The 27482-nt window shown below is 40.6% G+C and overlaps 1 protein-coding gene across 13 annotated transcripts in view; it reads right to left on the minus strand.

The window, feature by feature from the left end:
* Positions 1-27482, minus strand: part of LOC132098931 (transcription factor SOX-5-like) — a 219239-nt gene that overhangs the window by 16415 nt on the left and 175342 nt on the right. For 9 of the 13 annotated variants that reach the window (XM_059505235.1, XM_059505234.1, XM_059505232.1 and 6 more), the window contains 5 exons: positions 26574-26746; positions 24458-24526; positions 11691-11817; positions 9354-9418; positions 3623-3772 (listed from right to left, as the gene is read on the minus strand). In XM_059505235.1, coding sequence (XP_059361218.1) covers positions 3623-3772; positions 9354-9418; positions 11691-11817; positions 24458-24526; positions 26574-26746 — 584 coding nt within the window. The remainder of the gene's footprint in view (positions 1-3622; positions 3773-9353; positions 9419-11690; positions 11818-24457; positions 24527-26573; positions 26747-27482) is intronic. The other 4 variants (XM_059505238.1, XM_059505227.1, XM_059505230.1 and 1 more) reach the window with 2 other exon arrangements.

Below are 27482 nucleotides of genomic sequence, written 5' to 3' on the forward strand. Positions count from 1 at the left end.
GCGCTGCTCTCAATGGAAAGGGAACCAGTGGGATGTGGACTCCATCATAAAAGGAGACACACAAAAGACCCTTCTCATTGAGAACACTAAGACGAGATTGAGGAGAATACTGTATCATGACCCATATTGTGTTGGGTGTGTAGCAATGCTGCATTGAAGAGGAAAACTGAATATTTATGACAGATAATGCCTTTCTCCCAAGATGGTGGATTGTTCTTCGAGAAGCAAATCCTTAGGTTGGTTGTTAGCCAAAGAGAATGAAGCTGGTGAAGGGAGAACTAATGAAGACTGGCAAAGCCATGTGAGAGAAGGAAAGCTAGCTTTAAGATTGGTCATACATTTTACAGGAGAAGACAACTCTAATACAAAATGCTTAAATCTCATATAAAATGACACATCACTTAGAAAAAAACAACAACATAGAAATTAACAATAACATTGTATCAATACTGGAAGTGACAGCTTGAAAGTGGTTACACTTGAAGTGTTAAAGGTCAGAATGTTAACCAACCATTCAGTTTAGCTGTAAGTATATGTATATATGTGTGTGTGTGTGTGTGTGTGTGTATATATATATATATATATATATATACATATATATATACACAAACAGTACAGACCAAAAGTTTGGACACACCTTCTCATTCAAAGAGTTTTCTTTATTTTCATGACTATGAAAATTTTTGTCACACTGAAGGCATCAAAACTATGAATTAACACATGCGGAATTATATACATAGCAAAAAAGTGTGAAACAACTGAAAATATGTCATATTGTAGGTTCTTCAAAGTAGCCACCTTTTGCTTTGATTACTGCTTTGCACACTCTTGGCATTCTCTTGATGAGCTTCAAGAGGTAGTCACCTGAAATGGTTTTCACTTCACAGGTGTGCCCTGTCAGGTTTAATAAGTGTGATTTCTTGCCTTATAAATGGGGTTGGGACCATCAGTTGTGCTGTGCAGAAGTCAGGTAAATACACAGCTGATAGTCCTACTGAATAGACTGTTAGAATTTGTATCATGGCAAGAAAAAAGCAGCTAAGTACAGGAAAACGAGTGGCCATCATTATTTTAAGAAATGAAGGTCAGTCAGTCCGAAAAATTGGGAAAACTTTGAAAGTGTCCCCAAGTGCAGTCACAAAAACCATCAAGTGCTACAAAGAAACTGACTCACATGCGGACCGCCCCAGGAAAGGAAGACCAAGAGTCACCTCTGCTGCAGAGGATAAGAAAAGGTGAACGGATTGACTCTACATGCCTGGTTCCCACCGTGAAGCATGGAGGAGTAGGTGTGATGGTGTGGGGATGCTTTGCTGGTGACACTGTTGGGGATTTATTCAAAATTGAAGGCATACTGAACCAGCATGGCTACCACAGCATCTTGCAGCGGCATGCTATTCCATCCGGTTTGCGTTTAGTTGGACCATCATTTATTTTTTTCAACAGGACAATGACCCCAAACACACCTCCAGGCTGTGTAAGGGCTATTTGACCAAGAAGGAGAGTGATGGAGTGCTGCGCCAGATGACCTGGCCTCCACAGTCACCGGACCTGAACCCAATCGAGATGGTTTGGGGTGAGATGGACCGCAGACTGAAGGCAAAAGGGCCAACAAGTGCTAAGCATCTCTGGGAACTCCTTCAAGACTGTTGGAAGACCATTTCAGGTGACTACCTCTTAAAGCTCATCAAGAGAATGCCAAGAGTGTGCAAAGCAGGAATCGTATATATATATATATATATATATATATATATATATATATATATATATATATATAACAATTTTAAGAGAAATCCTTAAGCCAACTGTGGCAGCACTGAGCCTGAGTGAAGGAATGAGGGTGTGAGGGTTTGGATGTGTGAATCTGAGTAGGTCACAGAGAGAAAACTGTGATATAGTGTCTGATGCACCTGAGTTGTAAGGCTTCACCCCGGGGGGTAAAGCACTTAAGCTTTGTACGCCTCAGTCCAACCAGCTGTCTGACACATGGCACACGTCATAATGAAAGAGTGGCAACTGCCCCAGGGCAGCAACCCTGAAATATACATGCTTTCCCCTTCATGATGACAAAAGCTTGCAGATGCAGAGAGAACGAGAGTCCCAATTGAGGAAATATTTGGAGTGAAACAAGAGGTAGAGAAAGAAAAAGGGAGGACTCTGACTCCACTTTGAGATACTTGGGGAATATGAGACAGAAAATATATATTTAAAGGTGCAATAGGTGATTGTCTTCAGAAATTTTTTTTGTTAGGCTGGTTGAAAGCCTCTTCACAACCCAATAGCAATTATTAAGTTAAATGGCAGACAAAAATCAACAACCCAATCTTCCTTCCTGGTATTGTGGTATTGTAGTTTTTTCTCCGGTGAATGACACATGATGTGGCCCAGCGGTTCCCAATTCCATTCCTTGCACACACATTTTGCATGTCTCGCTTGGTTAACACACCCGATTCAGATAACCAGCTCATTAGAAATGAGCAACGTGCATGAACTGTGTTCCGATCGATAAGATCCCTACACCATTTTCATTGCTCCTTACTCCCTGAGCAGGGGTTTACTTCACTTTGGAACATGGGCTGGAATTGGGACCAGCTGATGTAGCCTATTGTAGTAATGTTGTCTCTGGTATTCTGGTCTGTGTGTGTATATGCATTCAGGGGGCGTGGCTTTGGACAGCAATTGAAGGGAGGGTGGGACGTTTGCTTTCAGTGCTATCAGGCTAAAGTTAGCATTTTCCAAAATCTCCTACTGCACCATTAAGGAAAAGTTCATTTTCTCATGGCTCAGTAGCTGTGGAGGCCTAGCAGGTGCAGGCGACACTGCCAATTATCTGTATTATCCCTATCCCTCTTCTTTCACTTCATTTATTTGGTCATGTGACAACAAAGAACCAAATATTTGAGGAAACCAGCCTTCATTAGCCTTTGACACAGTGAGCTGCATGGGGCCAGACCCAATCGATGGGTACTGCCAAAGCTTTGCACCGAGATTGACGGATAGAAACAAATCCTGAGCCCTTCCTCTGTGCAACAGGCATGTGGTTGAGCTCCAGGTCTGTTCTCTTCCCTATCCAAACAAGCATCGGGCTCATCCGTGGCTCAAGGCCGGAGAGGGAGCGGGCAACAGGCCTTCACACATGTTTATCCAGCTTTGGCCACCCCACGGTCCAGCTATTGTACTGCTGAGTGGAACAGAATGGCTTGCAGGGGTGTCCAGGCGTCTAGAATGACCAGCCCAGCAGGAGGGAAGAGAGGCCAGACAGGCTGCTTTTATTTCTGCCCTGCCTGATATTCATGGAGCTTTATTCCGCTCAGATAGCTCTGGCCTCCTGCTGCCACGCTGGGCGGAAGGAAAGATACCTTCTCAGAGACTTATACGCAATTGGAAGAAGCACAGCACTGGTGGTAGCTAGAATTTGGTTCAAGGACATTTAGAAGCTGCCATAACAAAGCACTTGAAATGAAACAATGCAATGAGCCATAGTGCCAGCTTGCGCAAGTTATGGGTAACCAACCAAAAAAACAACATAAAAACCAGTGCATACGAAGACTATTAGCCATGTATGGTAAATTGACACAGTTGTTCAAGCCTAATACACATCCACAAAGCCACAAACACATACCTTGGGCTTTGGTGGTGGGGTGCTTCTGTTTTTCTCGCTCTGGCCGCTGGTGGGCGAGTGTGTTCCGGTTGCCAGGTTGGCCTGAGGCACTGTGCTGTGTTTGGCCCCCGGAGACACCTGCATGGCAGCTAGCTGAGCTGCATACAACTGCTGTTCAGAGACCGAGAGAGATACAGAGAGAAAAAAGAGAGGTCAGACAGAGGGACAAGGGACAGAAGAGTGGATGAAGAAGAGGGAAAGGTCCATGAATAAATGAATACATAGAATGCACAAACAAACAAAAAGAAAAAAAAGGCTAAAAAGCTGGTATGGCCATTAGTGGAGAGGGCTGATGGTTGTTTATGAGTGAGGGGACAGAGCTGTCACTTTATGTTCCACCATCCGGCCTCAAGGGGCTACGCTAACAGCTAGCAGATGCCTTGAGTGAGACATGTCCCCGCCAAGGTGCATCCTGGGAAAAAACACTCACCGTAAGGGTCATATTCACTAAGGAAAGAAAAGACTGAAAAAAGTGCCTCTCAAGGTGAAAAACTGGTGAATGTGTTTACATGAAGAGAAAAGTTGTGAATCTCTTTGCCACTGGGAGTGGAAATGAACACCAAACCCCCGGTGTTTCTATTGCTAGTTTAAGAACACACACCAGGACAGGAGGACTCACTCCAAAAAGCACTCTTAAAACTCAAAAACATATCTGCCAGCCATTGTTCAATGAAATGCAGCTTTTCCTGTTGTTTAAAATGAATTCATTAGTGACCAATATATAGGCTGATCTTTTGATTAAAGTAACTATGAGCACTTGACTAATAGTTTCATCAGTACAAAATCTTATTAGCTTCATCAACAGATAATGATTTGTTTTAAAAAATTTAATACTAAGCATAAATTTAAACATTTATTGTCATGCATATTCATATGTACATATAGATAATGTATTGGCTTCTCAGTTCTTTAGATACTGATATCTGCATTTCCCCTCAAACAAACATGTATTACTTAACCTCAAGCAGTAACATCTCCCACCTGTTAAACGCAGAGCTCAGTGATGTGCTCCTCAACAGTGTATTTGTGGACCAGAGCACGTGTTTCTACGGTAACAGGCAGACAGTACAGTGGCTGGACATCACGCAAAATATATTCCCAAAGCTGTTCGTACAATTCTTGCAATAAGTGAGTTTGTGCTGCTTTCATGTGCAATTTTGTGGACTTTGAGGAAAGCTAAGAAATAAGAAAGAGAGGGGCTTTTATTGTATTTGTGGGAAAAGATGAGGAACCAAATCTTTAAGAGTAGCAGCAGAGACGCGCTGTTTTTTTAATTGTATTTTTCTCTTTAAGGTTTGGAAGCGAGTGGCTGTTTGTGAGTAAAACTTCCGTCCTTCTGTTCGTCTCTGGCTGCCAGCCACCAGCAGGAAACAAAGACTGGTTTATGCAAATGTCCATGGCAGTTCTTTCTCTCTCTCAACCTCGACAGGACATTCTCCACAATCTTCTGTCGGCTGTATCTGCTAGAATTAAATATTTCTATCAGATGAGAACACACAGAGATTAACAAACCATCATGCTGAGAGACATATCTCTATACAGAACATCTCTGTCCACTCACACTGCCTAAATGTGCACCTCAGAGAGCTAATAATGTTAATAAGTACAGATTTTTTTTTCTGTATGCTTAAAAGTATGGGTATGTTAATATATATATAAAAAATCTCTGATATATATTCAGTTATTTATGTTATGGCCGTTTTTTTGTCTACAGTAAGTAAAATTAGATGGCTATAATAAGATTAGGCATTAACACAAGTAATTAAAATAACATTTCAGAAACCTTGCATAGAAACAATATGCTGTTTAAATTGAAGGATTATACACTGCTGGAATATTTCATGGTCAAATATTCACATAACATTTATTCCGCTGCTAAACTGTATAATCGGATTTTGTCCTACAATCATTTATTTCATTTATCTCGTTTCACTGTTTTAACAACAAAATAATTTCAGCTCAAATCTATACCTCGTTAAGTAATGAGTGAGCCACTGTACAGTCAGTCGGTTATTACCTATATTTTTATTCCTTACTCTGGTTGCACAGTTGTACACTACTTCAACACACACAATTTTTCTGGGCTTTGTCATCATGAGGTGACCTCAGTTGTGAGTTGTAGTCTGTGCAGGGGAGCAGGACATGAAATAAAGCTCTTCTAGGTCATTTCTGTTCAATTACTCCCACCAAGGCCCCTGGTTGTGTGTGTGCCTGAGCGTGACATACGGCCCCTGTCGGAGCGTGCTCTGCCTATGTGTGTGTGCATATGTGTGCACGAGAGGGCGAGATGCTCCCTGTCCAGTCCACTGCATCAGACTGCTTTATTTTCTCTCTGAATTGAGTTCTATTACAGGGCCAGCTCTTGTCAGTCATAACTGCTAGACCGACACACACATACACTACACTTCCAACAGGGGCTGCCACTGAACACGCTCAAAGCACTGCCATCCCGTTGTTAGCGTGAGCAAACAGGAAGTGACAGGACAATGCCCCTCAAGTGCCCATGGGCTCACGTATGCACACGCAGCGAGAATGGGGGATGAATGGGTGGCTGATCTCAAAAGTGGGGATGTAACAGAGGAATTTAAATGTCAGCCTTGCGCAAAAACACACACACGGAGGTGCTGAATGGGGGAGGGTGTATCTGTGAGGGATTTGATAGGAGTCTTGACTCCTTCAGTCAAGCTGTGTCCTTTTGAACTCTTAAAGCTTCTCCCCTTGCTTCTCTCACTCTCTCTCTTCACTAATCCTCACAGAGTAGTCTTAGGCCAGCTCTAATTCTCTTAACTAGAACTCTGAGTGTGTTTTTAAAGGCGACAAAGGTAAGAAAACACACTCTGTCAACACATAGGGAGGATGCACAAGAAAGATCACAATGGCAATGCAAGTCTGTTATGCTGCACCTGATTTCAGGCCTGTCCTATCTAGCAGATCAAATGTGACATAACTAAGTAATGTGTGTGTGTGTTTGTACGTGTGAATATGTAGGGCGACGGGAGGAGATAAATTGGCATTTGCGTTTTAACTCGTAAGGCTGATTGGAGAGTATTAGTGTTGGTGACACGTTTTAACAAAGCCACCACCCCATCCTCACTAAGCCCCCGTCCCCTCCCTGAGCACAGAAAGATGGGCTGCTGTCAGCGCTATCCGTCGGGAGTGGATCTGCGTGTCTTTATGTGGCTGAGCAGACATCGCTCGCTCTGCAGTAATCCCCTGCTTTACTCAGATTATTAGCTTATTTTTACATCTTGCTTTGTCAAAATGGAAGCAGTTTGGAGTGATCCTGTAAGCCATTGTCATTTTGGTCACCGCTGGCTATTGTGTGTCTCATGCTTTTTTTCTTTGTTGTCGTCATTTCTTCCTATTCTTGCCATAATTTTTTTTTTACTAAACTAAACACTGGCTGTCGAGTTCTGTGCCGTTTTGATTAGTGTGCCAGGCAGGATGAACTTCAGTTGCGTCTGACTGAAGCTGCTGCCAAGAAATCACCCTCCCTATGTGTCAATTAGTGCTAAAGCTAGTGCTTACAAAAATACAAAAGCCAAATTAGAATCCTTTTGTGAGGTAGGATAATTTCTCTCTTCTGCTAAATTTTTTGGGATTGTCAAGGATCAGTACTCAGTTCAGGTTTTAGATCTGCTTGTGAGAAGCTTTGAGTCAAAATAGCATTCCCATTGTGTGATAAACTGGGAAAGTTATGTAAAGTTATGTAACATGCCATGCTATCTATTAACAGTGTCTCTGACCTTAACGAGCTCGGACAATGCCACCAGATCGCTATCTAAAAGGAATTCACGGTACTTATCACTATGAATACACATGCAGCCCTCCAAGTATCCATCAAAAAAAAAATCACTGGGGGTTTGAACTACAAATGGAAATACATGTACTATTTCTTACGGCTGATAAAAGGCATTAAATACAGTCTCCCTCTTGATTTCTCTTTCTCACTCTCCTGTGTGCTGCAGTAATCCAATGCAATATGGTCTAACATCTGCCTCTACATATGATGGCTGACCTCCTCCATTGACCCACTTTATAACTCTTCAGTACTCTTTTCTCATCTTTCTCTATTCCCACATTTTCAACACAGTCATTGTCCCTGATTTTTAAGACAGTCCCTCAGCCTATGTGTGTGTGGTTTAGGTGGGTTACGCAGGTTAATTTAGCTGGTTATAGAATATTAGGCCAGTTAGAACTGTGGCCGCAGTTGTGAAAAGTGTTTTTGTGGCCAGGTTTAAAGACCGCTGCAGTGACTAATGGCAAACACTTTAATGATAGTGACCCCTGGTGCAATGACTACCTTAAACTCAGATGCACACAATTATAGGTCTTGTTTAATGCTAAGTGTGTAGGTGAGCAGTCTCACACAGATGTGACTGTCCATTTGGCCATTGCAGGTGTGTGAGTTATGTACAATACCTTAATCTCTATCTCTGTGAGTGTGTGTTGCAAGGAAGATTTGAGAATGCAATGAGAGAACAGTGGCACTGGATGATGTTGTTGTTGTTTCTTATTTCCCCCAGTTGTTTTTCTGGTGAAATCCAATTGTGGCTGACAAAGCGGTTCAATCAGGGATTTTTTTTAATCTTAACATGAAGGAACATATGGATACAAGCTTTGAAGCAGATAAAATCAGACAGGACAAGATTCTCGCAGTAATCCAGTCATACAGAGCACAGCGGGTGAGTGCACAGATTGTGAGGGTTGAAAAAAAAACAACCTGAAAAAAATATCCAGTTTTATTACCTGTTATCCAGAGGGCACCTGGGAATACCACCTGTTTCGATGCGAGTGCGTATGTGTGAGAGCCATTTATACCTCTTACATATGTTTAATCTGTGCTACAGATGTGCAGGTGTGTATCTTTGCATGTGTGTACTTATGTGCAATGCCCTTATAAAATTCACTCTAATGTGCATCTATTTTGGCTAATGGTGGCAGGGTGAGTTTTGGGGTCTTAGCCAGGCTCTTTAATGCCTGACGGAGGTAACAGAGAGGAAGGGCTGGCCCTAGACCCTGTCGGCCCTTAGGTTAATGCATCGCAAACACCTGGTGACAAGACGTTCAATGCAGCCAGTCCATACTGGGCCAGAGGGAATCAGTTTACAATATTTTCACACAAACACAGTATTGTAGCAGATGTGCACCTCTATTCCCCCTCAACTAGGTGATTTATGCTCCTTACCCCTCTCTTCGCCTTCTGCCAAAGAGCAAACTAAGGGAGGAAGAGAAAAAAAGGACAAACGTGGAGATGCATGTTTACTGCGTTTTCCATTTCGGAGCAGCTCAATGAGGCTGCATTAAGGTTTGACTCTATTCAGACAGCCCATAATATTTTTTTGTGTTTGCTCTGTTCAGTGTCCCTCTGTGCTCTTTCCCCCTTAACAACAGTTTCTATGGTACCCTTCGCTCCACAGTGAACAATATCAGCACCCCAGAGCCAGCAGTGCGGCATTCTCTCTCTGGGCTCTGGCCCCTCACAAAGGCCCATTTCTATGACAACTTGAAGTTGGCATGAGGAAAATAGTTGAGAACAGTGGGCATTGTTGTTCTCTATCGGGATCACAAAACAAAAAAGGGGGAAGAAAAAGATTTTGTTTGAAAGGTTGGGGAAAATGCACAGAGTCGCCACAGCAAATGGAAACACAGGACCATGCAGAAACGAGCAAAACTGCAAGATGGACCTTACCTGCAGTTGAAGAGGGCCGAGGCCAGGCGTTGCCGCAGGGATTAGCTGTAAAGGGTAAGGGTCACCTAAGGAAGAGATCATTATAGGTATGTCAGAATCTTTATATATTTTTTTTACACATCACCCATTCCTTTTCGTCTCCCCAGATTCTACCCAGGGTCTGGGCCACATCCCCCTCTCCTCTCCTTCAATGGAGCAACAGATTCGCTTTTTTTCTTCTGTCGGTAAAGACCTCCATTGTGAAGTCCCCCTCCAACTCCATTCTAATGAAAGGCTGATTGTGTGGCTGCAGCTCTAATACCCTGAGCACAATAGCAGTTGAGGGCTAAGGCATGATAAGGAGAGGATGTTAATTAACGAGGTAACGTCAGCGCTCAGTCTCCTCAGGCCACGCACAGGAGCCTCTGCACTGGAGAGATGAATCAGAACATGAGGAGTGAATAGCGAGAGTTATTAGCGTCCACCTGCAGATATGGTCTTTATAATTACACGACCGTGAGGTAAAGGTCAGTCCAGTTCGTCTAGAGGAGGCAGGGGGGTTATCAGCATTACGTTGAAAAGGGCTGTGACATGAGAAACCATGAGTGTGCTCTCAAATCTGTGCGGCAGTTTTTGGAAGTTCATAGTGTAATGAACAATGGAATAATGCTGGTTTAAAAGGGAGGAGAGGTTGGAAGAGGCGCTCTGAGAAAGAAGGGGAGAAGATGCATCTGCTCAATGTCTTGAATATATCAGATACAAGTGGCAGCATAATTCTGTTATTCTTGAAGAATCAATGATTTTTTGATTGTGTGTCTGGTCATGTTTTGAAGCAAGTATTGATGTGCCCTTCACCTATGATATACCACCCTTCTGTGCATGCAGTTTGGCAGCTGGTGGAAAGAATAAATATGGCATCTGATGGGAGTATTTTAAAATGACTTGCATCTTTCCTACTAGATTTAATTACTACATTCCTGCTTTAATCCAACTGAAATGTATCTTTTAAACCGCATGTAAATGCACTTGTTGATTGGGCAGCACTTTTGGATGCAATCCTGGGCTGTACAGTATCTGTACAAGGGGTTTGTTGAGGAAATCATAACTTGTCTCAGTAAGCTATAAACCAGACACTCCTATCAGTGTGTCCAAAACCTTTTTCCCATACACTGCTTCCCTTCACCCAAAATACTCATCCACTAGGTTAGAGATTGCCCTGGACCCGGTTCAAGGATGTATTCTGGGGAGATTGCGTTTTGTCTTTTTTTTCCTCATCTTTTTTTCAGTCCCTAAACAAACACAAATATTCCAACAATTTTATGTCTCTCCCGGGTACAGCTGTAACAAAAGAGCAAAACTAAGGAAAGCAAATATGTTGCTGTTGGCTAGAAGGCAGCATCCTCAGACTGACTGGAAGAGCTCCGTGGCCTGGCTCCGTGGAGCAATGGGTGGGAACTAGCATCCCCTTAGGCGAGACCATGCGACCGGAGGGATTTCATCCCCCTTTTTTCTGCTCTGGTTATAAAGGGTTCAAACGATGGCTTCCTCCCTCATGAAGAGGCTCTGTATTGGTAACTAAATGACATGCGTAATTGAAATTTTGGGCAGGGTTTGATGGTGCTGCTGACTGTACTTGAAATAGAGGGTGTATGGTTGGGAGATGGGGGGCATTTAGGAGGAGGAAGAGGGAGGGGGGACTTGTTTGGGAAACTGTGAAGCGCAGGGGGCGGAGCTGGAGATGTGGACCGGTCCGTCTCACATGGGAGATGTACATGTATGAGTGTGTATGAGTGTGCAATCTATGTGATGTGTGTGTGCACGCGTACAGTTGGAGAGGAGTTGGAGGCGTGTGCGAGGCGTATTGGACGTGTGTTCTGGCGGCCGCCCGTGTTAATGTGAAGAAACCTGGGGCAGGTCACTCTACCCCCCTGTGAGAGCGCAAGCGTTCTGCTGCTGCGCTGCTGGCACTTGCCGCCTCGTTTCTCGCGGTAAACAACACATTGCTTCACAGTTGGACTGCTACGGCCAAAAACACAAACCCCAGAGGAAGTTTTCTTTTTTTTTTTTACTTTTTTTTTTTTACTTTTTTTTTTTTCTGTTCCTACTTTTGAACAAGAAATACAAAGACAAAAAAAGCAAGTGAGTTTGTCTAGTCCGAGAGTCTGTCATGTGCGGGAGATGACATCAGTGGTGTTGGCTGATCTTAACAACACACCAGACAGGAGGGAGATGCTGCCCAACATTGGGTTGAAGACTCCGCTTTCAGCAATCTGGTTTGAAATCTCTAGTGTGAACAATAAACTGGACTGAAGTCTTTTATTTTACAATCTACCACTGAAATGCTGCTTTAATACTCACTGCAGCCTGGTTTGTAGTTGAACCCTGGAGGAAGCAGAAATCCTTGTTGTGCAGCAGCGGCTGCCAGAGTTCTCTGATCTGGAGGGAACACCGGTATCATCAGTGGAGGCAACTGACCCTGGACCTGCTGAAGAGATAGGAAGAATACAATGAATATGTTGGTCACAAACAAAGAGTCTAGCCAAAACGGATAAACTATTAAGAAATATGATCAACCAAAGTCCTTCAGATCACACAGTTTGATTATTGACCATTCTGATGCCATATTAGACAGGAATTGGTTGCATGCATTTCATATTTTCTTCAATTAAACAATTTATGAATGCAGATAGACTTGTGGTTGGTTGCTATACATGTCAGTTAGACTTCCTGTCTAAATGGATGTTTTATGGCTAGAATAAATTGCAAGGCAGACCACACTTTGTCTGGTTACAATATGGCCCTTACTAGCGAGTTCACTTCTAGGGCGAGTTTAAACGGGTGGCAATTGGGATAGTTGGTCCCATTGATTATTGTAATTTGAAGGAGCTTCTTCATACTGGCAACAGCTGGCCTCCATTTCTGCAGAGGACCATGCTCGGCAACTCGCCACACAACTTCACAAGGTTTCCAGGATTATAAAATGCAGGAAGGAGAGAGAAAAAAAACACAAGCCAGAGACTTTGGCAAAGGGAGAGTCTTGAGACACACAGGCTCAAAGAAGTAGAGGACAGATGGTTCTACTGACAAGAAAAACACAAAAGCGACAATACTGTAGATATGAAAATGACATGCTCTGAGAGAAGTGGAGGTGCATTATCACAACAGTCGCATGTTAAGATAAACAGAGGCTGAGGGTTTTTGTTTTTGAATTACAACCAGAGCAATCATTCCCTCATTTTGGTTAACCACATACGGCAGGCCTCCTGTTCCCAGATCAGAAGGCAGTGTTTTGTTATTGTTGCATTTTGACTAGAGCCCGACCGATATATCGGCCGGCCGATATTATCGGCCGATATAAGCTAATTGCATTTAAATCGGCATCAGCATTTATAACGGCCGATGAAACATGAGAAACAGAGTCTCATGCTTCACTCATGTTATGAGTGTTGCATAGTGTGCCCACCAGAGGGAGCTCTGCAGCTCCAGAGTTAACAACAGCGCCAGAAGTCCACTACAGAAGAAAGCGATCAGCCAAGCCACGGAGATGTAACTTACTGTTTTGACGGTGAGTCTGTCGTTCGTCATGTGAAATGATTGTAGATTTAGTTCATACCCTGTATATAAAAACTGTGTGGTAGTTCTAGCTAACAGTCCTATCATTATCACTTCTAAATATTCTGTAACATCACCTACAGCCGCTAATGCATTGCTATATTAGATTAGCCACAAAGCTAATACCATGTTTATCAGTGGAAGAGCGCGAACGTTAATAGGAGGTCAAACTATAACGTTAGCGTTTAACTTATTCTTATTCTATTGCGGTGTGTTTCCCACATAATGACCGCGTAATTGGGCCTTTCACACAGGACACGGTATGCACGGCGCTTGCCGCTGGGTTCAGCGTTGCCCTTCAGATACAACGCGATTTGCGCTATGGCGTAGGCGGGGTTTTAAAAACTTTTAGCGGGAGCTCTTTCATAGTCTGTTCCTCCTCCTTTCGGTCAGCAGCAAACATGTATCTGTCCCGTTGTAAGAAGCGAGCGATAGCGCTAGTCCTGCTGATGAGAATTAAGAGAGAAGCAAGGAAGAAGAGGCTACCCTCAGGTCCAGAGAACAATTTGGTGAATTCAGGCTGGTTACGTTACTCTAACGCTAATAGCTTCCTTTTTAGCAGGCCCCTTAAATGCTTGCTATTAACTTGTTTGAAGGTGGTTCTTCTCAAAATTGACAGCGGTGTGTTCATGACACTAACGTTAACCATTCAACTTCGAATTGATTCCGTAATCTTTCGGTAATAGTAGGCAAGACGATGTTCTGTGAGAGCAAATATAGTGTAGTTACAGTAACTACAGTAGGTGCGTCAGAAATGATTAAACCAGGGGGGACATGTAAATAAATGTGAGCTGAACAAGCGCTTTTTTTTTTTTTACATATTGTTTCAAAGCAGCTTTACAGACATAACAGGAAAATGTTGAAATAATATTGTTAAATATAAGTAGGTAATACCTATTGCTTGACAAATTTATATTTAAGCAATATAATAAAATATTGCTTGACATTTTTGCCTATGTAGGAGATCCCAGTTTATTATTATTATAATTCTAATGATGACATGAGTAATGATACATGGTGATAATATTAATACACATGCTTATTCTTTCTCTGTCTCTCTTTCTGCCTACAGATGGCTGAAAAAGGTGAATGCTGTAGCAGCAAAGTGTGGGACTACTTCTGCAAATACTTTAACTTTAGTATTATAATTTATTTACAGTACACACACAGACTGTTAAAACCAGCTTCAACTGGAAGAAAGTAAAAGTGTTAAATGTTTAAAACCAGACTGTTTTTTGATCATTAAAAAATATATACTTTTGATTTGCAATTGTTTAGTCATTGAGATTGTAATCTAAGGCTTTTTTTTAACATAGTCCATTCTGGAAAATGGTTTATACAGCCCACATACATAGAACAGGCAGATATTTTGCTATTGAATGTTGTGTAAGTGCAGTTTATAGGAAATGGGTCTAATATCCAGATTATTTTTAAAATCAAAATATCGGCTTATAAATCGGCTCTTTTCGAGTTAATATCGGCATCGGCCCCCAAAAATCCATATCGGTCGGGCTCTAATTTTGACAGGACCCCCCATGGGCTGGTGCGACTCTTAACTTCCAGTTCTAATTGAACATATGCTTCTCTGGTTCTGCCTATGTCTCTTCACTGCGAGCTACGGCTCTGTGGTCACAATAGCGTGTGCTAGTCAATGCGAATGCGTGTGTTATTGTTCTCCGATGGTTTTAAGCAAGGAGTGTTTTTGTGGCAAATTACAAGCACATACTCTTCTCTTAAATGCATAGACATGTAAGCAAGTGTGTGTGGGTGCATATGGAATTGGAGTCTCTTAGATCTTCTAAAGCATTCAAACACATCGTCATGCTGTTCTCTATTCAATCAACGTAGCAAATAGCATTACCCACGCAGAGTAGGTAAAGCTGATATTGACATTTTCAGGCCAGTTAATGTAGTTTGATGCATCCAGTTGACATGTATCATGAATTACAGAACAATAGGACTAAACTTCACAGATGCTTTCAAAGGAGATTTAAATTAAAGGCCTTGGATGGTTAACATCACCTGCATAGCATCTCTCAAATTGGCTGGAACAAGGAACGAGTGTTGTGTTTAAAAGTAGTGGGCCGAAACAAAGACGACTTAAGAAGAATAAGCTTGGACTGGAACAATGTACCTCAACTGTAGGGATTGAATGGGTTGCCGTTGAATTAGTAATAGTTTAGGTAAACACTGTGTTGCACCTAAACAATAATAGAAGGCTTGTCATTGTAATAACTTACATGAAAACAGTGGAATATTCCAAGCTTATGACAAAAGTGTCAACTCCAGCTGCAAGCTCTATTAATCAGCCAACAGCTGGCTGTGGAATTCCATACTGGCTCCTTGAACTCTCTGGTTGGAAGAATGGCTTACTTGAAAAGCTTTTTAAAAATTTTAGAAAGCAGAAGCATCTGTCCTTGGGTCTGAATAGGTTTTACAACTGACAAATATTGAATGAGATAAAAATGGCCTCTGTGACTGGTCCTATGGACCAGGTCCACAATCAAAGAAAATATATATAAAACATACATAACAACTGTTTATCTATTTATATATAAAACATACAAAGAAATACAGCTAGAATCTTAAAAAAAACCCAGCCTAATCAGCCTTAAGAAAAACTGATGGCAAAAGGGGGGGGGGGGGGCTGTCAAGGATAACAAGAGAGTAGCTAACTTTTCAACTTTCATAGTTGATATGATGAGAGAGAGATTGAGAGTGAAAGAGAGCAAGAAAGAAAAGGAAAAGGAAAAAGTGTAAAGTTGGCACAGAACTGAGTCAGAGCCTCTCGCCAGGCAGCACAGCTTGAACCTAAAGCTTTTTGAACATAATGAAGATGTGCAGATAATTAACATATGCAGTGTGAACAGGTTTGCTGGCACGGAGGAGAGAAAAACTCTAAGGTAGAGCTATTATTAGGGAGTAATTTGCTCTAAGAAGTAAATGAGTGAAACAATAGCTGCCAGCATTGACAATATGGCTCACATCTGAGAATGCGCACAAGAACGGTGGTTAAGAACGAGTCCCACCGCTAAAATCTGTTTCCAGCCATATGCTCCAGCAATTAAAGGCGGGCCTCAGTGACCTCGCGCTGAAGAAGGGACACATAGCCATATAACTAATAATTAATTTGCGCCTGGATAGCAGCGTTAACACACTGTACTTGCAGACTGGCACACAATATTAGCCCTGTGGACGTGGGCATAGGCCATTAACATTTACAGAGTGCCTGCGATGATTGCCAGTCTAGTGCAGGCGTCAGTACGAAAGGACTGTCCCTGGTGGATATGATATAAATTGTGCACACGCTCATTCAAACATGTGCGGACAATCTGCTTTTGCATACATGGATCTACTTCCATCGCTTCAAGCGTCTCAGAATATTATATACCTGGTTAAAAAAGGAAGCTATCAATGTTGTTTTATGTTCATGAGAGTTTTACTTCATAACAACTAAGTGATGTAACGTTATGGTGTGTTGTCAGGGCCTTTATATAGCAGCATTGGGTCTGGAACCATTTTTCCCATTCATTTGCTCCATTGGGATTTCAACCAAACTCTGAGATGAATTTCAAAACTATATATTTTAGTTTGTAAGTATTTAAAAAAAAAAAGGAAATAATCAAAAGTAAAAACGTCATTACAATATAAAAATTTAGCATTTTACCAATTTATTTTATGTAGAAAGTAGTTTTTGCAATTATGCATGTTAGAATGTTACTTGATTAAATCATTCACAATGATTTACAGGAGTTTGCTGTCACAGTTCTCCACAGTAACAATGATTTATCTTATTGTTGGATTCAAGACAGAGCTTACTTAGCTCACTCAGGATTATGTATAGTGTAGAATCTGAAAGAAAAAAAACCTGACTTGTGGCTACACAGTATTGTATCATTAACTTAATATAGGCTCTTACAGTAGGTTTGTTTTTATATATAACCTTTTAAAAGTCAAATATTCTAGTCAAAAAATCAGTTGAAACCTGAACGAAGTTTAGACCAACAAAGAGTTGCATTGAGGTCACATGACTAATGCTTGATCTCTCTTTTCCATGCCTGATAGCAGCTTCCAGACAAATGTGGCATTTTCAAACCCCACCAAAACAACAACCTTGCTCTTTCCAATTGCATGTCCATTTTCTCACTCATGCCCTTAGTTTTTTTTTTCAAGTATGCCTCCGCTCCGTCCTTTTCCGTGATCCAAGGGCACCTTTGGCTGATTAGCGGCTAATGAAATTGAGTGGCGAGCCTGTGTCTGCACAGCCAGCCTTATATTAGGCCCCCATTAGGTGTGAGTGCAGGAGGTGCGTCAGCCGCCCGCTGTAGGTGGGCATAACGCAGCGCCCATCTGCTCCTCTGCATGTGTGTCCTTCCTCAAATAGCTCACATTAGCTGCCAACCACCGGGCTGAGAGAAGCCTTCCCCACACACTCAGACAAACGAAGACATGCATACACGGGCACACACCAGGCTGTTATATGCTGCTCAGGGCCAGTCAACGCACAGTTGTTCTGCACTTGGAGAGGAAATAGAGGTGGAATGGAGATGTATAACACTTTGTATCTGTTAATTTCTTTCCTTTTGGCTTCCTTGTTGAACATGTAGCACTTTGGAGAATTTTCTGTGCATGCCTTCTTTTAAGGTTGAATATCCCTCATCATTCTCTTTCTCGCTCAATGTTTTGTTTATCCTGTGGCCCAGATCTTTACTTACAAATAAGAGTTGAATGAGCAGCATGTTAGACATGTCCGTCTGCCACACTATTCTCCTTGTCGCTTTTCCTTGCGGTTTTCTTTTCACTAAACATATATTCAATCCAAAACATGCACACAGACACAAACGTTCTTAATTTTCTGCCACTTAAATTATGGGGAGGAGTGCAGGGTTACCTTTTCTTCATTGAAATGAAGTCCAATCATCTGGTGTAAAGCTTACACTAGTGCTGCTCGTTTATGTCAAAACTCTAAATCACGATTATTTTGGTCAATATTGTAATCACAATTATTTAACAAAATTATGAAGAGGCCATATGACCAAAACTTTATATGAGTGATTTATTTAAAGATACTTATCAAATATGTATTTCCTGTAAATAAGGTTTTAAATAAGGTAATTATTAAAAATAATAAAACTGTCCGTTATAAAAAAGCAAAGAACAAATACATTAGAATAAAAAAAAAAAATGAAAAACTGTGATTTAATATTTATTTTATGCAAGTCTCAACAGTTTACAGCCTACTACAAAAATGAATAATCAAATGTAAAATAAAACAGCATAGTCTTTACTGTAAGAATGAAACTTTTGTTTCTTAATAAAGCTACAAAAGTGAGTAGACAGCACAAGAGCAGTGTGTGTTTTTCTCTTTTGTTGTTTGATTAATAAACACACAGTAGCAGCAGGAAAATAGCCCACTGTCACTTTAAGAGCCGCACGGATGCAATTTACCGTTACGCACGTATTTTCATTCTCTACTCTTTACGTTCATTACATGACCGACGAAGGTATACTTGAATAATCACTAAGCGCCACATTTTGACACCTTTTAGCGTGTATTTGACCGTTTAGGCATGCACCTTGATCTAAAAGATGATTTTACATGTCCGTGTTCTGTTCCGTCTCTGAGCGCATATCTCTTCCTGAGGAGCAGCGCAAGTTATCTGTCACGCTTTAAAAAATATAAACAAAATATACTTCCATAAATCAAGCACGTCCCATTTTGCAAATGTCATGTTACATTTACATTACTGATTTCCACGTGTAATTGTGCTTTTATGGTTTTACTTATTTGCATGTGTAACTGGGCATTTTTTGGAGGAAAGAAAGTGCAGCACTGCAAAAGGGGGTGGAATGGGGCATAATAATAGTTTTATCTCGATTATTGTAATTTCATAATCATTGGAGGCCGAAATCTAAACCGTTTTTCGATTAATTGCACAGCCCTAGCTTACACTATGCTAAAATGTCATTGTATAGCTGGAGTCAACTTAAGAGACACCACAAAGATAAAGATTGAACATGCAATGTTGTTACTTCAATTTTAAAAAAACATACAGAATCAACTTTAAGCAAGTAATTTGTAAGTTGATTACATACGGAAATTACATATTTCATCTTTAGAAACTCTTAAAATGCCGCCTGAAATATTTTCAATAATATAAAGTGAGTGCTCATATCAATTGGGAAGATGTGTAGGGAGACTCCCCAACTGTCATCAGCATTGCTGCTCAAAGCCCAGTTCAAACAACCAGTACGACCACTTCATGCAGGAAAAACACCAATTACATTCATTTAGGTGTAATGAGACAAATTAAACAATTACACAGCCAATTGTGTTAGCCGCTCCTGTGCACAGGACCTGGTCTAACTCTGATGTGCTAGTGTTCCTGTTGTCTTTTTTTTCTCTTCAACCTTTAAACTCTCATTCCGTGGGAAAATGGATTTACAATCTCAAGGAGGACGTTCAGCAAATGATTCTGATTAAATTAGGAAGCGATCATGCCGTGTTTGACATGTACAGTATAAGCTACAGCTTTGGAAGCTCATTAGGTTAGTTTTCCGAAAAATATGTTGACTCTAATATGTTATATAACCAGCCACCAGATTCTGTTGCCACCATGTCTGAAGACTTAACCCTCTGGAGTCTAAGGGTATTTTTGGGGCCTGGAGAAGTTTTGTCATGCCCTGACATTTGTGCTTTTTTCAGTTTCTTATAAATATCTAAATGGGTAAAGTCTAATCTCACTGTAATCAGCACAAACTGGGCTATAATAATATGTGAAATGCATGTATGTACATGATTGTGTTTTTGAGAAAAAAAATATTATGCGTGGTTAGTGAAAAACTAAAAATGTTAAAACACTTGAATAAGGCAAAAAAACACAAAGAACAATGGTTCCCGGGATTTTTGAGAACTGGAGCTTGTAGTCTAGAATTTTTCTTTCTAAATGATGTGAAAATCATCTTGTTTACTCACTCACAGAGAACAATATATTGATTTAAATTTTCTAAGACACTTTTTGTTGGTAAAAGTCATATGCGAGTAGGCGTCAACTACCATGAATATCATTGTGATTTACACCTGAGAAGACAAAGGCCTGCATAATGAGCTGCATAATGAGCCATTCAGTCATCTGTGCCACTGTGAGTGAGGAGTTACAAGAGAGAATGCAAGAACAAAATAAATCTATATAATTTTATGTTTGTAGTTTATTTAGAATATATTTAATTATCCCACAACATAATTTAATATCCACTTGGGGTGCAGTTAAACAGTTTATTAGAAACAATCAAAGCTGACTTTCAAACAAATTGTTTGGCATCCTTACTCCAGTCACACAATCCTTCAGAATCCTTTTAACAATCTTATTTTCTACAAAAAAAAACATTTATTGTTATTATTATTATCATTATTATTAATGTTGAAAAGAGCTGAGAATATTTTTCTGGGTTTTTAGGGGGAATAAATTGAAAGAAAAGCATGTTTTTACATTTGTGACAGTTATCTATTTGTTACATTTATATTATTTACATCAAGCTTTTGAATGGTATAGTATTGTATATTGTTATTGAAACTTCATAATGTTTCACTTGATTACTATACATTTAGTCAGGAATTATAGTTTGGAAAAAGTATTTGGAAAAAGTCTAACTAGTAAAATGTTTACACGTTATGTGAAAACTAGTACAAGTATATAAATAAATAAAAAGAGACTTACTCATGTTTATGATCTCTGCTGAATAAAGTGCTGCATTCTTTTTTTCTGAGGAAATCCATTTCTCAAATCCTCAACCACATGACATCTTTTTGGGGTGAATTACGTCTTATTCCTCTCATCGCGAAGCAAACAGTAAAATAAACACTTGAAGAACAGGCTCGCTGCTTTTTCTTCTGTTATGGGCGTATTCAAGCCGCGCGCTTCAGTTTGAATCTGAATAGCGCGTTCAGCGCGGGGGCGTGGTCACATTAGATATAATGAAGGGAGACTTGAAAAACAGACATCGCGTTGTTTTCATATGGATTACTTTATCACAGAATATCTGTTTTCGGCGGCACTTGTTTAGTTTAAAAATAGACATGTCAAGCTTTCTATAGATATCTCCCCCATGTATTTTCGTTGAGTATTCACGGAGTTACAGTTCATTTTAATGACTTGTTTGTAAATGAAGATAAGCGCAGACAAAGGCTGCAGACAGCACACCTTGTTTGTTATCTTTATTTTATAAGTGCACAAAGTTTTGTTGTTATTATGTCTGTATCCAAAAAAAAGTAGACCCTTTACAGATTCGATTGATGTATTGCTCTTATCTGTACGATTAAAACTGAAAGTGTAATTTAAGGTCTTTTCGGGGTTATCAGGAGAAAATGACTCAAAACGCGTATCCGCGTTAATCGACTCGAAAGGGTTAAACTAGTTAGTTAGCTAAAACATGTGACAACAGTGCTAGTTTCTTTAGCCACGGCTAATGCCGTTGTGCTAAATGGCTGACATTCTAGGTCAAATCAGCCAGCCTAAACAGCTCCTCATGGGAGGTCTAGCTACTCATGTTAACTGCCACTTTGACAGTGGAGGAGCCTCACTTCGGACCCTGTGCTGGGTAGCGGAAATTTTCCAACACCAGCGCAACGCCCTGCAGAGCCGAAAGTAGGCTGCTAATGAGAGAAAAGCGAACAGACAGTGGGAAAGTGTTACAGTACAGCCAAAGTCCTTTCAGGCAAGTCGTGCCACTCGGCCGTCATCTTGGCAACGCCTCTGGGCAGCTATTTCAGAATAACAAGACCAGCTCCTATCTAAATGAATGGGCAGAGAGTCAGAACTGCACTTTCACTGGTCACCGGGACATAAAAACAGCATGTATAGAAACAGCAGTGAAATATGATAAAAATCGCTGAAAAAATTTAATTACTTTGCCCCAAAATAAGGTTTAAAACGCCTTTTTTTTTTTTTTCCAGGATTGGCTTTCCAGCGGGAGGGGCGGGACATGTACACACAACCGCCATCTTTGCCGTTACGGGTTTTCCTTATATAGTTGTATTGAGGATTGAGGAAGTGACATGTCTCTTATAAACTGTCTCTGGTACAGCTGAGCTCAGGAGGAGGTTGTACCAGTGGGCAGCTCCCAGTCACAGCGCCCACAGGTCTTTTCTCAACATTACGCCTCTTGTTAAGCATGGAAATGCATTATATGTATCCTGCATTTCATTCCTCATGCTTCTGCATGTGTGCCTCAAGCTTCTCAGCAGGTGTTTTCTTTAATCCAAGAGCCTGTGTTCCTGGTTGGATAACCGTCAGGGGTCCTGCGAGGGACTAGTGAGGGGTCCTGAGTGGAGTCACAGCTTTAATAAGAATGAAAGAGTGTGCATGCATGTTACCCCCAAGAGCCTAAAGAAGTGGCCCCACACTGAGAGGGATATATGTGTTAACTCTGTGCGTCTTTCAGGAGAGAAGTAACTCTTCAAGGAGCTTAGGTTCTACAGGCCCTTCACTTTAGTCAATGTAAAACAGCATTGACAATCCATTTGACTTCTTTAATGTGACTCATGTCTGAGTAAAACAGACTGATTTGTATAAGGGTTGGATTGCGATTGGACTGCAAAAAAGTGATGCTAAAAAGGTTACGTCAGCAAAAAAGAAATGTTTTTTGTTGTTGTTGTTTCAAATAACGTAATTGAGACCAGGAACATGTATTAAAAAGGCAAATAGAGTCGATTTGTATTTCTTGTTGACTTTCAAGCTCATTTTCCTTCTATTGGAAGTTGAATCTGGCTTTTGACCTCAGTAACATTTTGTATTAAACTCTAAACATACTCTAAAAGTTCAGGACTGCTATATTTGTCTCTGACGCAAGTGTTTACTCAGACAATGTTAGTGGCCTGTGTGTTAGACACAAGTCAAATGTGTGTTTTTAAGGAGGTGAATTAGGGCTAATATATGATTGGCCCATAACAAGGGTCTCCTCCTCTTCCACCCTCTCCTACTTCTCTGTGTTGACTGTGAGAAACTATTGTTCCACTGGGCTGAATGGAGAATCGCTTGTTTGGGAAGAGGTTGCAAAGTCATGGGAAAAAGAAGCTTTGTTTCTGTGAGCGACGAGCGGGGCTAAAGAAACCCAAGCGGACGTGTTTTGGGGACTGACGCACACACAGCTGCTATTGACACACATACAGACATGAGCTGATGCGGATTTTGAAATAGACACAGATAAGTCTCACATACACATTCAGGCTAAGCTGTGTAGTATGAACATGTACACACAAACAAACACAGCTGCAACACACACACACACACACACACACACACAAACACAGTCAGGCACTAAAAGAGAATGGCAGGGGTCCAGTGGACGGGAGTGATCTCTCTCCCTCTGTGTGAATAGTCTCAGTGTAATGTGGCTTCCTGGCCAAAACTGCCAGTGTCCCTCTCAAGGCTAAGTCTCATTTTATCAACCAAATTAGACTCATCTCATCTCCTCCTGCACACAAAGCCTTTATTCGCTTCACACCTGCTCATACAAAGCAGGACACTGTCTCTCTGCCCTATGTATAAGTCAGCTGGTACAAACCCATCAACGTATCTGTTTTTAGTTTTCTGAAAGCTACCTTACCAATCATTAGGGCATTACCTACACATTTATTTAAATCATAGGTTGCATGAGTGCTATGTCTAAATACAAACTCTTTTTAAAAACTTGCTGAGCTTTCAGTCTACTGCCAATATAGACAGCAACTTTTCTTAGGCAGCATATTAACCAAAATGGAATCTCATAAGTGATTTGAAATGTAATTTGCGCTCATAAGCAGCTACTTTGTAGACCACACAAAAATGAGTAACTGACATCTAATACTTTTGGGAAGTCCTACATTGTCACAAGCTATGCTCCATGTAAAGCTATTTTGAACAGTTAGCAAATTCTTTTAGAATTACAATAAAGGTAGCTAAGACCTATAATTTGAAACAATACTGACTTTTAAATATTTTATGAATTTATATAAATTTAACCTAAAATCTTTGTTCAAAATCCCTTTGATGTAAACATTCAATTGCTATTGTTGATTAGAGTTTATTATAATTTTTTTATATTAGATATTTTTATTTAAACTTTTGTGATTGTGAATGATTAAAATATAAATCACATTTAAAGTTTCTTAAATCTGTCAGTTATCTTGGATAAATATTTTTCTACTGAGGCTGTTATAATACATTACAGATTACCATCAATTTAGAGGGACAGTATTTCTATAAGTTGCTTTGACATTGTGTATCTACATTCTGATTGTTCTACAAAAGGACTATGGGAATGGATTCTGGATATCGGTGCTGATGGTCGTTTATGATTGTTTGCGGGGGTTGATTGTTGATTGGTGGACTAAAATGTTTGATTTTTATGAAACCCCACGATCATAGTGACAAGCCACTTGAACTGTGACATCTCACAAACATACCTTTTCAAAACCATAAATGCAAAAACATGTATACAAGTCTACAAGTGGACACATTTATATGAAGACTCACCTGGATCTGTTGCTGCAGGACGTTGATTTTGTGTTGTTGCTGCAGAAGTTGCTGCTGTTGTCTTGCAATCTGTGGACAAAACACGTCAAACTGTCACATATGTCAAACTCTTTTCCAACAAGAGAGGACATTACTTGTGCGGATGGGGGTCACATGCTTGTAAGTGATGGTAAACAGTGTGTTTGAAGCTCTTCGGTGTGCTTTTGTATTTCAAACATATTTACCAAGGAGTGGCACTCAGTCCTGGAGCATTGTGTGTACAGGGGTGTGTTACTGTATGTGTTTATACAAATCGGTTTTTCTTTTGTAAAACTGAGCTCCCCAGAAGCAACTATACACACAACAAAGCTAAAGCACACTTTTCTTTATGCAAACCTTGAGTCTCCTGCCTGCATGCTGCAGGGGACCTGAATGTTACACACACACACTTATAGGGGGATGGAGAGAACAGAAGGTTTCTTTTTGAATGTGGTTCAAAATGGAAAACGTTAGTGTTACACACCCATACCTCTCATTCACACACACACACACACACACACACACACACACACACACACGCACACACTCACTGATAACACTGTTCTGTGTTCTGCACTATTTAAATTTTCAGCACAAAAACACTGTGTCCTAATCAGACATGAGAGGAAGGAATGGGTCACAACGGTTGATTAATTTACTGGTCATCCAACAGCAAACTATATTATTATTGTAACTGGCTAGTGCATCTTTTGCTTATTTGGCTATGTTTGAATATTTTAGCAGTAGTGCTCTAATAAACATCATGACAGTTTCGGAAAAGTTGTCTTTAAAAGTATTCCCTTTAAAATAACATCAGCCATAAACAAAAAATTATGTAAATGTCCCCTTAAGAAACAAGTACAAACAGGGTCAAGAGAATCCAGAACCAGTCTAATATACAGGAGTTCCTTAACCCATTGAGTAGTCAATTTTGAAAATGTGTCAGCTACTTTCGAGGCAACTTTCAAATAGATTGATTATTTTCTGTTCTTTCTACAGGGTGTCTACAGACATTTTAAGACCTTTTTTACTACCACCTTAAGTCACTTGTTCATTCAACCGATTCGTCAAAAAGCTAAATCATCCAGTAACAAAAACGCCTAGTGTTTATTGGAGAATGTGCAATATTTCTGTTCTGATTTTTGTTTGGAACCATCTTCATTGTTGAAATAGAACGAAACGGTCCATATTGTGTCTGAAATGTGTATATATATACTTAACTACTTGTTTGTTGACCTAAAATCAATGTAACATTTGCAATGATGAAAATATTCATCAAAATAGCCCCCTTGTTATGATATCCTACTTAAATACATCATGTTATAAATAAAGTAAACATTTAGAATTTTTACCTCGATTTTTCCATGAAACACTAGAAACACTATCCTTTATCAATCGCTGTTTAAGCGGAATGTAATAAAATAAGAAGAATCATTCTCATGTTTCAATGCATCACTAGTTATTTTTTGGCCATTCAAGTTTTAATCAGGCTATTTGTCCTGGCGGGCAAGTAAAATCCTTGTGCCATTTCTCAGTAAAATTGCATTAACCCATTTAAAGAAGCTAGGAGGCTGGTCAGATACCTAGTTCGACCTGTATTCTGCTATAGCAATTCTCTCTGATGATGCAGTAACCACAGCGGGGGAAAAAATCTTCAGTCTGTCCAATGATTGTAAACCATCACTGGGTCCGTCCAACTAAATATTTTCGTGGTAATGTGACCAAAAAATATTAAAGACCCACTGAATCTAAATTTTGACCAATGACATTTCATTGTGTGTAACATCAAGCTTGTCACTGTACTGCATTGTGCAACTTACAGTAGACAACCAGGCTGGAGTATATATTGTGTAAAATAAGAGTTTCTTTAATTTCCATATTTGTGTGTAAACCTCAGTTGTTATGAATAAACTTACTTCATATATATCAACATTTTGTCAGCCTATCCTGCCCTCCAGATATTGTTATTGGCTTTAGCCATCGGAAAAACTCTAGTTAGAACACTAGTTAGTATCATATGTAGAATAAATGATGGAATGTGCAGAACTAAAGCAAAACGTAGCACTTGCATGGCAAAACATGGTGGATAAGGGCTAACCTGGTCCTGCTGCTGTTTCGCTAACTCCATTTGTTGGCGCTGTTTTTCGATCTGTGAAGCAGCCAGTTTTTTCTGCTCCTCATGGGCGGCCAGTAGCTGCTCTCTGAGACTGCTGAGTTGTGTGATCATCCCCATCAGCTGGCGCTCTTTCTCCACCAGGCTGTCCTGGGGGCCTGCAGGGATTAAAGGGCACAAGCCAAGGGTCAAAGAACTAGTCGAGGAAGCCTTGTAAGCAGATGTGCTTCTCCTGAGATGTCCTATCGCCCTGGTGTTTACCTTGCCGTCGCTACACATTTAGCATGAGCTGACCTCCAACCTCAGTTAAAGCTGAGAACGCTCCGACATATGAGCAGGCCTAGAGCAGACGGCAGGAAGGGGAGACTAAATCACTCGACAGGATGTCGTTGTGAGTCTTTCTGTGTGCTAACCCCCTAAAACATTCAAATGTCCAAATGAGCACATGACTATTAATGAGTTCATGTGTGTGAAATTATGTGTCTTAAGTCATATATCTGTTAAAATACACACACAGACACAAGTCTGCACGGCCCCACAATCCCCCATTGTTCTCAGTCTACCTTCTGAGGGGCCACATTCCTCACCAGGGAAAAACAGATGATAGAGAAAGAAGGGAGTCATAGCAGCTGACCTGACCCTTTGCCCTGGCAAGGTGAGAGTAGGCTCCATTTGTAACCCCTTCAAAAACACACAGACTCAACAATGCACAATAAAGGCAACTGTCACAGCCGGCCAGTTGAAAAAATAAACCTGCAGCTCCCCTTAACAGCTCCCAGCTTTCACGAGAGGGTGTGCATCTGAGCTGGCCCAGGACAAGGGAGGGCCTTGTGTGAAAAGTTACGAGTCTTCCTGAGTAAAGATGGATCAAAGCAATATTTTTTCACACTTTCT

This window comes from Carassius carassius, chromosome 22 (genome assembly GCF_963082965.1).
Source record: "Carassius carassius chromosome 22, fCarCar2.1, whole genome shotgun sequence".
Classification (NCBI taxonomy): domain Eukaryota; kingdom Metazoa; phylum Chordata; class Actinopteri; order Cypriniformes; family Cyprinidae; genus Carassius; species Carassius carassius.